At 46.0% G+C, this 11,635-nt stretch overlaps 1 protein-coding gene across 1 annotated transcript; it reads left to right on the top strand.

The window, feature by feature from the left end:
- The first annotated feature begins 264 nt into the window (after positions 1-264).
- smc1b (structural maintenance of chromosomes 1B) lies at positions 265-10,700 on the top strand. Its single transcript, XM_047050854.1, has 25 exons — positions 265-373; positions 542-730; positions 1,003-1,115; positions 1,238-1,441; positions 2,581-2,819; positions 2,955-3,220; positions 3,393-3,547; positions 3,678-3,760; positions 3,902-4,109; positions 4,219-4,404; positions 4,912-5,106; positions 5,357-5,503; positions 5,682-5,819; positions 6,013-6,129; positions 6,553-6,659; positions 6,840-6,981; positions 7,090-7,235; positions 7,530-7,683; positions 8,035-8,133; positions 8,392-8,548; positions 9,089-9,243; positions 9,350-9,501; positions 9,599-9,668; positions 9,857-9,967; positions 10,425-10,700. The coding sequence occupies exons 1-25, from the start codon at positions 265-267 to the stop codon at positions 10,506-10,508; spliced, it is 3,726 nt and encodes a 1,241-aa protein (XP_046906810.1). The 3' UTR covers positions 10,509-10,700.
- Positions 10,701-11,635: the final 935 nt, after the last annotated feature.

Genomic DNA, 11,635 nt, shown 5'->3' with positions numbered 1-11,635 from the left:
CGGTCCAAGTAAAGCTTTTAAAAGGTCCTACAGAGCCATAGAAAAATGTATGGCTTTCTATTGCTCTGGTCCTCAACTCAGCAAAATGTGATTTTGAAATGTACCATCCGCAAGGGGGTGCTGTAGCATCCCTACTTCCACGAATCTGGGTTGAGCGCAGATTGCAGACACTCCCCAGTCTCCCCTTTCCCGCTCAAATATTCTGTACACGAACTGTTTAAAATTGGCATGTGAAAACCTGTGAATTTTGTTGTTGTTGAAAAAATGGGTTACCTAAAACAGCTGGATGTGGAGAACTTCAAGTCATGGCGAGGGAAGCAAGTAATTGGTCCTTTCATGAAATTTAACTGTATTATTGGCACCAACGGATCTGGTAAGTACATTTTACAGTAGCTAGCTAGCTACTGTGTAGTGTCACCGCACAACATTCATAAGCACTAACTAGCAGACAACAAACCCAAGGCCGCTGAAGTTTTATTAGCTAGCTAAATAGGTAGCCCATAGCTAGCCACATTTTATTTGCCAATAACGTTTTTGTCAGGTAAGTCTAACGTGATGGATGCGCTGAGTTTTGTGATGGGTGAGAGAGCCGCAACTCTCAGGGTGAAGCACACCAGGGACCTCATCCACGGGGCACATGTTGGCAAACCCGTATCGGACACCGCCAGCGTGACCATGCGATACTGCCACGAAAGCGGGGATGAGATCAACTTTTGCCGGAACATTTCAGGTGAGTTTTATTACCTAAATACTGTAGTTGGCATACTAACTACTAGTTAGGTAAGTACGTGAGTATTTAGAAAGCAACACAAAACCTTTGGCTAGAATGTCAAACCATACCAGTAAGCTCCTGGAGCTTACTAGGAGGAGCAGTAAACATTGAGTCATCAAACATTGACGGCCATCCAATTTTAACTATTACACATGGAAATCATCATTACAACAATTGCCGCTACATTTCTGACATAACTAATGCATAGAACACATTCTTGTCTTTCTAAGGGGATAACTCTGAGTACTGCATTAATGGCAAACATGTGACATTGGCCAAGTATTCACAGGAACTTGAGAAGATTGGCATTGTGACCAAAGCCAGAAACTGTTTGGTGTTCCAGGTATGCCTACTGATAGCACCTAGGGGTCATTTGTATCTACATAAATCTAAAGTTATTTAAGGACCACTAATTGCACAACAAAATATGTCTGTATGTATTTACACACAAATCTTATACCATAGGGTGCAGTGGAATCAATTGCCATGAAGAACCCCAAGGAGAGAACTAAGATGTTTGAACGCATCAGCCAGTCTTTGGAACTGGCAGGGGAGTATGATAAGAAGAAGGAAGCTTTGCTTAAGGCCAAGGAGGACACGCAGTATCACTTCAACAAGAAAAGAGCTGCTGCTGCAGAGAAGAAACAAGTCTCTCTGGACAAAATAGAGGTCAGAATGCAACACAAAATTGTTATAGTATGACTGCAAAGCATCAAACAATATGCATTGCAGTGTGGTCGTAACCGTTCAATTTTTCTCCTTCTAAAGGTATGCTGTAACACATTTCTGTGTCAATGCTATTATAATAACGTAATCATTTATTTTGCCTCGCTCACCACCTGCTTTTGACTGAATTAATTGTGTCACGCAGTTACTGTATTTTTGGGAAATAAAGCCGCGGCTTGTACCCTGATTTTACAGTTTTCTTGTGGTTCTACGGCTTATATTTCGAAGCAGCGTATAGCCTGGTTTTAGAACAAAAAAGTGTCTTTGTCCCAAGATCTCTACAGACTGTGCAGCTAATTTAATGCTCAACACTTGAACGGGGGCGTATTACTTGAAAGAGGAATTATTTACCGTGTCGTCTCAGTTACACTATCAGGGCTTGGAAATACAGTGACTTGCAAAAGTAGGCAAATGGCTAGTAGAACATAACATTTCATAATACATTCAGTAAATCAAACAGCTGCAAGACCCAGTGAAATGTTATAAACAGCTACCAAACTAACGTTAGCTAGCATCACTAACGACATTATTTCTGGACATACTATCCACAACCGAAGTGTGTTACACATCGCCTATACAGTACTCGTGCATTGCTTGATATTGTAGTGACAATGCTTTTTGTACCCAGAATGCCCCACGGCAAGCTGAAAAGCTACGAAGTTAAGGGAATTAGCCTAGTTAGATAAGCATTGTTCGTAGTTCTATTGTTGTGTTTGTTCTGTTTTGATATGTGTAATGCTATGGTCTGTAATTTAGACAATTTGAGTGTTCACCCTGATTGTGAATGTTGTCTAGTTAGATCGCTATCCAAGCTGTCCAATGTGACAGTGTTCCTGGGTAGATAAACAGTCGTGAGCATTATTCCTCGTCTTCAATTCTCAACGCTAGCCGGCACTACAGTATCATTGTTCCCGTATCAAGTGCGGCCTATATTCCAGTGGAGCTTATTGGGGATGCGGCTTATAGAAAATGCAGCTTATTTTCTGAAAATACGGTAGAGCTGCTCCTACAGTAAGATATTACTATCACCACACTGGGTCCCATGGCATAGATCTAGCTCCCTCTCCTGTCAACACCCCCAGGCTCAGAAGTATCAGGACCTGGTGGACGACCTGAACGCCATCCGCCTGCAGCTCAGCCTGTGCCAGCTCTACCACAACAAGCAGGGCATCCGCTCCCAGACAGAGACTCTGAAAGAGATGCAGGGGGCCGCAGAGCAAGCCAAGGGCACACTGGAGAGGTGGGAGCAGGCGGTCAAGGCCCGGAAGAAAGAGCACGGGCGACTCACCAGAGAGCTGCAACAGATCGAGAAGCAGATCCGGTGATCAGAAATAGATCTCTCCCCACTTTTTGAAAAACAAAAATTTTTGGGTCTCAGTACGCAGAAACGTGTGTTGTCTTTCAATTCCAATTGATGAAAAATAAATAAAACAAATCTTACATTTGACACACCCAGGGCCCAGGAGCAGACTCTGTCCCTGCGGAGGCCTCAGTACATCAAGGCCAAGGTGAACACCTCCCACCACATGAAGAAGGCCGCAGAGGCTCGCGGGGCCCTGCAGAAGTGCCAGAGGCTGATGACCAAGAAAGAAGAGGAGCTGGCCGACTACCGCCAGGACCTGGACAAGTTGGAGAGGGCCTGGAGGAACTACGAGAGGAAGGTGCAGGAAGAGAGGTCCTCTTGTGGGGTCGACATCACCCTGGAGGACGAACAGGTGACAGACCAGGGGGAGTTTTGAGTTTCAGAATAAGTATTATTGGCTGACTGCTGTGAAATATGAATGCATCCGAAACTTCAGAACTTGTTGAACTTTATAGTTAACTGCGTTTGTGACACACTTGATTACTATAGTACAAGTAATATTTAAAAGACCTCTGTGCATATTTCTGTGTCTGTTCTTGCCACAGTTGGAGCGTTATAAGGAACTGAAGGAGCTAGCCATGAAGCAGGGGGCTATTCAGAATCAGCAGGCTGAGAAACTTCACTGGGAGGTGAATGCCGACCATGAGAAGATTGCCTCTGACCAGCGCAGGAAGAATGAAGTTGAGGTAGCTAATGTATTTCCTTCCGGGGTTTGTTCTATGTCAATAAAGATCTCTAACAGTATGAGGTTTTTAGTGGACATAGTGTGATTGCTGTTTGACTTTTTCATTGCTTGTGTTCTTTAAAACATGTTAGCGCTGTATTAAACAGTACCAGACTCAGTTTGATGACTACACACAAAGAGCAAATAAACTGGAAGAATACTCCAAATCCTGCAGGTACGCTGTGCCAAACTATCCCACAATCAGGATCTCTCCTTTCGAAATTTTGCCGCAATAGCGATACATTTCCTTTTGATGAGTCAATTTGCTCAAAACGTTCAAATCATCCCAATAACTGAATGCGTGTGCCCGTCTCAGGACCTCCCTGAATGAGTTACATCAGCAGGAGGTGAACCTTAGCACGGAGCTCCAGAGTGGGAGCCAGCGCATTGAGCAGGTCACCCTGGAGCTGGGCCAGGTGCTGGAGGAGCTGAGGACAGCTAAGCTGGACAGCCAGGAGAGCCGCTGGCAGCAGCGGAGGAACGAGGTGCTGAAAGACCTCCGGAGGATCTACCCCGATACACTGGTGAGAAACTCAAGACCCAGACACCTAAATGTCCACTGCAAGTTTCATAAACGAGTTGTTGAACTCACTTTGTGCACCCCTCCCCCCCCCCCCCCCCCTCCCCCCCCAGTATGGTCGTCTGATGGACCTGTGCAGCCCCATCCATAAGAAATACCAGCTAGCAGTCACCAAGGTGTTTGGCCGCTACATGAATGCCATTGTGGTGTCCTCAGAGAAGGTGGCGAGGGACTGCATCCGCTACTTAAAGGAGGAGCGGGCCGAGCCGGAGACCTTTCTCCCCGTAGACTACCTCAACGTGAGCCGAGTGTAGAGATGCACACTCTCAGACCCACTCAACCGAGTGGGACATCCATGTAGAACAGTTATTATTGTTCAGTGTTTCCTCTAGGACTTTCTTTTGCCGTCGGGGGGAAAGTCTGTACGAACCCCCCCCCCCCATATATTTTCCCCCATATATAGGACATATTTTCGTCCTATTTCTCCTAAAGCAATAAGGTTACGCTACTTAAAGAGCTCTTCCACGCATAAAGTATGTTCTAAATGGCTAAATGGTTCTAAAAGACTGAGAAAGAGTTCAAGAAAGACGTGGGACCAGCATTCACTACATGGGCCTGATGGCAAGAATCACGGTTGCATTAAAGTTGTGTCCTCAGGACCAAAGTTGTGTATTTATGTTTGAACTGAAGGCACTACGCTCTGTTTAACTACAGTACAGTATAGAACCTATTATATTGAATTAACTACAGAATTTCACAGACAAAGATCTCTTTGACAATGGAACTCCCTCTGGCTCCTTGTCTAGGTGAGCTCTCTGAACGAGCGACTGCGGGACATGCGGGGGGCTAAGATGGTTTTGGATGTTGTGCAATGTGCCCCCTCATCCCCCATTGCCCCCCAGCTGAGGAAGGTATTGCAGTTTGTCTGTGGTAATGCCTTGGTCTGTGACACCATCAAAGACGCCAGAAGTGTGGCCTTCGATGGGCCTGAGCGACTAAAGGTGAGACTTGTCTCTGCTGGGGATGGACATATTGAACCCCCCCCCCCTCCATACACAAAGTGGCAGGTCGTTAGCCTCTGCTAATGCTGTGCCCTCACTATGCAATTTGATATGATGCGTTTCAATGCAAGTGAGTTGAGTTGGTTAGTTAGTTTGCGGCTTGCTTCAAACAATGACTTTCAAAAACCTGCTCGGTGGTCCGCCAATACCAATAACATTACCATATGGACATGTCGTGTTTCCTTTATAGACTGTGGCTCTGGATGGGACCATGTTCGCTAAGTCTGGAGTCATCTCTGGAGGCTCCAGCGAACTGCGAAACAAAGCCCGACACTGGGACGAGAAGCACATGAACCAGCTGAAGGAACGCAAGGAGCAGCTGACGGCAGAGCTACGCGTAAGTCTGCATGCTGAGCCACACGACTTCACTCGCTCTATTAACCTCAGTAAGATCACTTGAGAAAAGAGGATTCCTCCCAGAAACGTCTGTAAAGTTTTACGGAACATTACTCTTCCCCTCAATGAACGCTCAATTAACTTCCATCAAACACTCACCCGTGTTATATATGTAACAGGGGCTGGTGAAACTGAAACGGAAGGATACGGAGCTGAAGCAGATCCAGGTGCAGGCCCACGGCGTCCAGACCCGCCTCAAATACTCCCACACAGACCTGGACACTCTCCGCAAGAAGACCATCCCCACCTGCCAAGCTGTAAGCACACTATTCTGCTGACCTTTTTTAAGAAACAGGGTTATCGTTAGCTGGCTGTTAAACAATTTTACGCTTAGAGAAAACCTATGGTACACCCAGTTACAATTCTCACACAGCACACACAGTAATGACCACAGTTGTTGCTGTGAGAGAGGTATCCAGCTCTCCAGAGGTGTGCTGTATCTGAGTGCAGGAGATCTCAAGGCTGGAAAGCGAGCTGGTCAACCTGGAGTCTCAGATCCAGAAGCTGCAGGAGAGTGTGGAGGTGAAGGAGGCCAACATCAAGAAGTTCAAATGCAAAATTGATCAGGTATTGACCATCATCTCGACCTGTTTGTTCACTACCTGTTTGGAAGTAAACTTCCAATTACTATGCCGTGACCTGAGGCAGTAGCATGCTACTAGACACTCAGGACCAAAACAGTATCTGAACCATTTACTTCATGCAATTGCCACAATTCAATTGCCCCTATATAACTTTGTTCTAGTTATTTCAACGTTGCGTTCTTTTGTCCACCATATCAATATTGAGTCACGACTCAATTTGACCAAAGATGAGAAAGTATACTGAGTTGTATTGAGTATTCCATCCATTCATAAATCATCCATATTTGTATTGTAAGGTTTGGTTGCTGGCAGACCCAGTTGTTTTCATTTCAAACTCTGTGACTACCTGGAGCTAAGAGAGGCTTTGTGAAGCAACACTCACAACCGACACTGTTTCTCCATCCAGATGGAGGACTTGGTGTTCTCCAACTTCTGTGCTGAGATTGGCGTGGCCAACATCAGGGAGTATGAGCAGGAGAACCTTAAACAGCAGCAGGAAGTGGACAGGAAACGGTACAGGATCCTGCACATTGATAAGACGAGCTGCCCCTACGTGTTCCAGGATCCCCATTCATGTCTCGGCCCGTTTCACATCGTCTCAAAAGTCTTTGATTTGATCTGACTTGTAAACAAGGCCTGCTCTGTCGTTGATCCGTCCTTCCCTTTATCCGATGCGGCATGCCGTGACTCCAGGCTGGAGTTTGACAGCCAGCGAGCGCGGCTGAGCGCCCAGCTGGAGTACGGACGGGAGCAGTTGGAGCAGCAGAGGGCAAAGCTGGGCAAGCTGGAGGAGACCATTGGCCAAGAGGACCAGAAAGTGGCAGAGCAGAAGCAGGTCAGAGCCTCCGTCGGTCTTCCTTCCTCACATACGCCTCTCTCTCTTTTGTTGTGTGAGGACCAACTGTATCTCGCAGTTCTTGCCTTCCTCTTGTTTCCTTCTCAGGAGGAAGAGAGCCTGCTGGTGCTGGTGGAGGAGTGCCAGAGCGTGATGCTGGAGCTGCAGAATAGTCTTCTGGAGAAGAAGACCGAGGTGGCTGACTCCAAGGCCCAGGTGGACCAGAACATGAAGGTCCTGCAGGAGAGCTCAAGGTAGCTGTGCCAGACAAGGCCTTATCACGTGACAGATGTCTATGAGCCAGCGCAGTCGTTTTACTGTACAGGTAGCTACAGCTGAAAAGATCCCTGAACCAACTCACTGTATGTTGCTAGTGACAAAGCATTGCCTGCCTCTGCCCTCTGTGAGCCAATATGAACGACTTCGAACCTCTGATGAGTCTGATTGCAAATGTCCATTCATTCTTCTATCTTACTCATACTGACGTATGGTAACTCTTTGGTAAGTTCCCTCTCCAGCTGTGTCATCTGTCTCCCCCTCCTCCACAGGGAGCTGGTGAAGAGGCAGAGGGAGGTGATCTCGTCTGAAACTGCCCTGGAGCAGAAACGTCTGGGCAGGCACAACCTGCTCCTGGACTGTAAGATCCAGGCGCTGCCCATCACTTTGCTGTCGGGCAGAATGGACGACATCAGTGAGGTGCAGGTAGGACAGGCAGCGATTTGCAGGTCAAGAAAAGTAGTATTGGTATATTTGAAGTATTGGGAAAACTCAAAAAAGTGTAGATGAGTGTATTTTGTAGGATAAATGTGTTTTGTTTTCTGGTTTGGCAAATGAAACAATGGCCTCTGCTGTGGTCAGTACTTTTGATATGCTATGGAACTAGTTATAGTAGCAGGGGAATGTAAAATATTAGGATTTTTAAGATTACAAATTCATATCCAAATTCCCCAAGTTAATATGTAAATTGTCCAAATTTCTACTAAGTTTGTCATTCATAGGCCACTCGAGGGTTAGGGTTACTGGCACTGTGGTTGATTGCTCTGGTCTGTGCAGCTGGACTCGGAGTCTGAGAGCATCGGCACCACAATGGACATCTACGAGAGGGAGAGTCTCATGGTCATCGACTACTCAGACCTGCAAACAAAACTCAAGGTACAGTCCCCATCTCATTCAGGATCCCAGTACTAGTTGCTTGTCTGTACGTTTTATTTCATTTAGTCATTCTGCAGACGCTCTTATCCAGAGTGACTTACAGTAAGTACAGGTTCATTCCCCCAAGGCAAGTAGGGTGAATTGCCTTGCCCAAGGACACAGTCATTTTTCACGGCCGGCAAACCGTCAACCTTCTGATTAATAGCCCGATTCCCTAACCGCTCAGCCATCTAACTCCCATGCTGTACGTGTGTGCAGCACGTGCAGGCTGAGGAGGCGGTGGAGGCCCAGCTGGAGAGGCTGAGGGAGGCTGGATCGTCTGTAGAGGGGGTCCTGCAGCGCTCCACGGCCCCAAACCTCAAAGCCTTAGAAAAGATGAGGGAGGTGAAGGACAAGTTCCAGACCGTGGTGGAAGGTACGAGGACAGAGAGTCATGCCTAACACTTCTTCGCAAACACACATACTGGTGATGTGCCGCTCATTTTACCACCTGTACAGGTTCCCCCACAACCATCACCAACTGTGAGAGAAACATGTCATTCAATAACTTGTCCCTGACCAAATTATAGCAGAGGGGAAAAGTTAGCACTAGCATTTGCCGCTAACGGGCGGCGCAGTTTAAGATGGAACTACTGTTAGATTACTACAGTTAGCTACTGCTAATGTAAGACTTTTGTCGTAGGATTAATAGACAAACGCCTCTTATTGCCCAGGGTGTATGTGGACATGGTTAACATGAAACATTTTCAGAAAACATTTTTATTTCTGCCCGCTGCCCAACTGTTCTTTAGTAGGGGGGGTTTTGGCTCCTAAACTCGACCCAACCTCGAGTCCTCAACTAATGAAGTGGTCCCACACTTTACCAACACATTTAAAACAAGGAATATACTGTATGTTGTAATTGTATTTGTAGGTCAGATCTTATTTTTCCAAACCTTTTTTGTCTGTGTTGTAGCCTTTGACGCCAGCACCAGAGCAGCCAGGCAGTGTAGCCAAGAGTTTGAGCAGGTCAAAGCCAAGCGCTTTCGCCTCTTTAGTCAGTGTTTCGAACATGTGTCCATAGTCATCGATCAGATCTACAAGCAACTATGCAGGAACACCAGTGCTCAGGTCAGGCCTTGGATTAAAACACACTGGGATGTGCTCTAATGTTATGGCTCAACCAACGTGTTGGCTCAGTGTGTGATCCTCCATGTTGTTGTGCTGTCCGCTCCAGGCCATTCTGGGTGCAGAGAACCCAGACGAGCCCTACCTGGGCGGCATCAGCTACAACTGTGTGGCTCCAGGGAAGCGCTTCATGGCTATGGACAACCTCTCTGGAGGGGAGAAGGTCATAGCAGCCTTGGCACTTGTATTTGCCATCCACAGGTAATGCGAGTCAGAGTCAAGCTGAGAACAGGATCAACACATACTGCCGTGTGCAGTACATGTTGGCTTTACCCTCGTTTGCGCTGTTTTATCTCAGCTTTCGTCCTGCTCCCTTCTTTGTCCTGGATGAGGTGGATGCTGCCTTGGACAACACAAACATTGGCAAGGTACAGAACCTTCTGTCACCCTAGCCATTCTGATCAGCGCAAAGGACCATGCTATGATTTTGATAGATCTCTTTTTGATTAGGGATCGAAAAGGATTATTATCCTTAATATACAATATGCAACCCGATTGATTGATGACGTAGGCTGCCCGCACAGACGTTGCATGTTTTGTGTGTGTGACGGAGCAGGTGACCAGCTTCATCAGAGAGCAGTCCAGAGCCAGCCTCCAGATCATCGTCATCTCCCTGAAGGAGGAGTTCTACTCCAGGGCTGACGCTCTGCTGGGGGTCTACCCAGAGGTACGTCTACCCTCTCCCTGTATAGCACATCAACACACGCTTACATCTTTTGGGGTAACAGTTCAAAATGTGAATTCATCCTTCAAATGACATCATGTGATTCACCCTTCACGCAATTGAGTACACACTCAATCTGATTTCAAAAGTAGGGCCGAGGCAGGGACTGCCTGTAGATGAGATGCTGCAGCCATCGTCTTATTTGTCCCACTAATGCTTGACATCATTAACTAGGTTCAAACAACAAGTTACAGTAGGAATTATTTGATTTAAAATAAGACATTGATACTCCATGAATGCCATAAGAGGGCAGACTCTTGATATTCAGTAGCTTTTCTATAACCTACCGTCTCCCTTCCCTCTTTAATACCAATTAAAGGTGAGAATGGAAATGTGTACTAAATTGTCCTCTATTATCATGGCCATTGTCTCTAGTTTTACCTTTATTTCTTCACCCCAGTTCAAAGAGTGCATGTTCAGCCGCATGCTGACTCTGGACCTGAGTCCCTACCCCCTGGACGAAGACGGCTCCAAAGAGGAGTGAGATTCAAAGTGCTTAATGTTGTGTTTACATCGACTCAATGATAGTTTTGTTTAAGAGTTCTGTTTCTGTCAATATACAGTCTGTGGATTTGTATTATGAGTGCTCTCAGTGCTTTGAGTGCTTTGAGTACTTTGTACTTCGGTTCTCTAATGCCTCGGCTGTCAGGGCTGATGGTGGATGATTGGATTTATCTTTTTCTGATCTCATTGTTACGACTACAGTTTTTTTTTTTTTAAGTCGTTTTCCTCTGAAAATTGTTTTTGTGTTTTGTTTAACATGAAGAGAGGTATAAAATAAAGCTGTTACTTAAAAAGGATCTTTGAGCCATAAATACTGTTTATGCTTGTATATTCACTCACTCTGATGTTCTACATCAGATTAAGGCATCACTGTAGCTGTGCCAAAAAAAGCATCAGACTCACTACAGTAAATTGTGATTCATGTGCTGTCACCCCCAAAGACCTGGGATAAGGACATGATGTTATGGTCAATAGCAGAAAATGTTCAGTTCCAAGTTTTTTTGCAGCTTGGGAAATAAGTAAGCTTTCAGTTTTGGATAAGTTCCTGTACACAGTAACAACAGTTAATGGCATTCACCCTGCCAAAAGTGTGGATATTGGCACACAACCAGGATATAAGTGACATAGTACCAACCATTGTGACCATGTAGAAACTAAAGGGAGTTTTAGGAGTAGACACATGGGGGAATGGTGTTCCCCCTTCTCCAGTCCCATGGGAAGGTAGCAGAGGCAGTATTTGGTGGGCATTGCTGCTGGTTAAAGACAGTGATGCAGCTTCCATTTACCAGAATGAAACAAGAAATAGGAGATTTGGCACCCAGGCCGTTATCTCAAACGATGCACTGAGGACCTGTTAAGGAAGTAATAAGACATTTCTTGCATCGGATTTTGTGTAGTGTTGAATGATGGGGCTTCAGTAAAACTGGGGTACATAGTAAAAGCTGCATGAGTGGTTAGGTGTGCCACTTGGTGGCAGTATGTTAGGTCCTGGATGGAGATCTTTGTTTTGGATCAAGCCATCTTGACTGGAGAGTTTTGCTGATACAGCCAGCTGGCCATAAGGCTTGGGGCTTTATGGTCCATAAATGTAAAACATTGCTGTTAAAA

Source organism: Hypomesus transpacificus, unplaced genomic scaffold, assembly GCF_021917145.1.
Source record: "Hypomesus transpacificus isolate Combined female unplaced genomic scaffold, fHypTra1 scaffold_129, whole genome shotgun sequence".
Taxonomy (NCBI): domain Eukaryota; kingdom Metazoa; phylum Chordata; class Actinopteri; order Osmeriformes; family Osmeridae; genus Hypomesus; species Hypomesus transpacificus.
The sequence above is the reverse complement of the archived record's forward strand: the minus strand, read 5'-3'. Positions and strand labels throughout refer to the sequence as shown.

Bases quoted from the DNA above. Each gene is read 5' to 3' on its own strand.
- smc1b (XM_047050854.1), top strand. From the start codon at position 265: ATGGGTTACCTAAAACAGCTGGATGTGGAGAACTTCAAGTCATGGCGA. The intron at 374-541 runs GTAAGTACATTT...CGTTTTTGTCAG, and splicing joins TATTGGCACCAACGGATCTG to GTAAGTCTAACGTGATGGAT. The intron at 5,820-6,012 runs GTAAGCACACTA...ATCTGAGTGCAG, and splicing joins CCATCCCCACCTGCCAAGCT to GAGATCTCAAGGCTGGAAAG.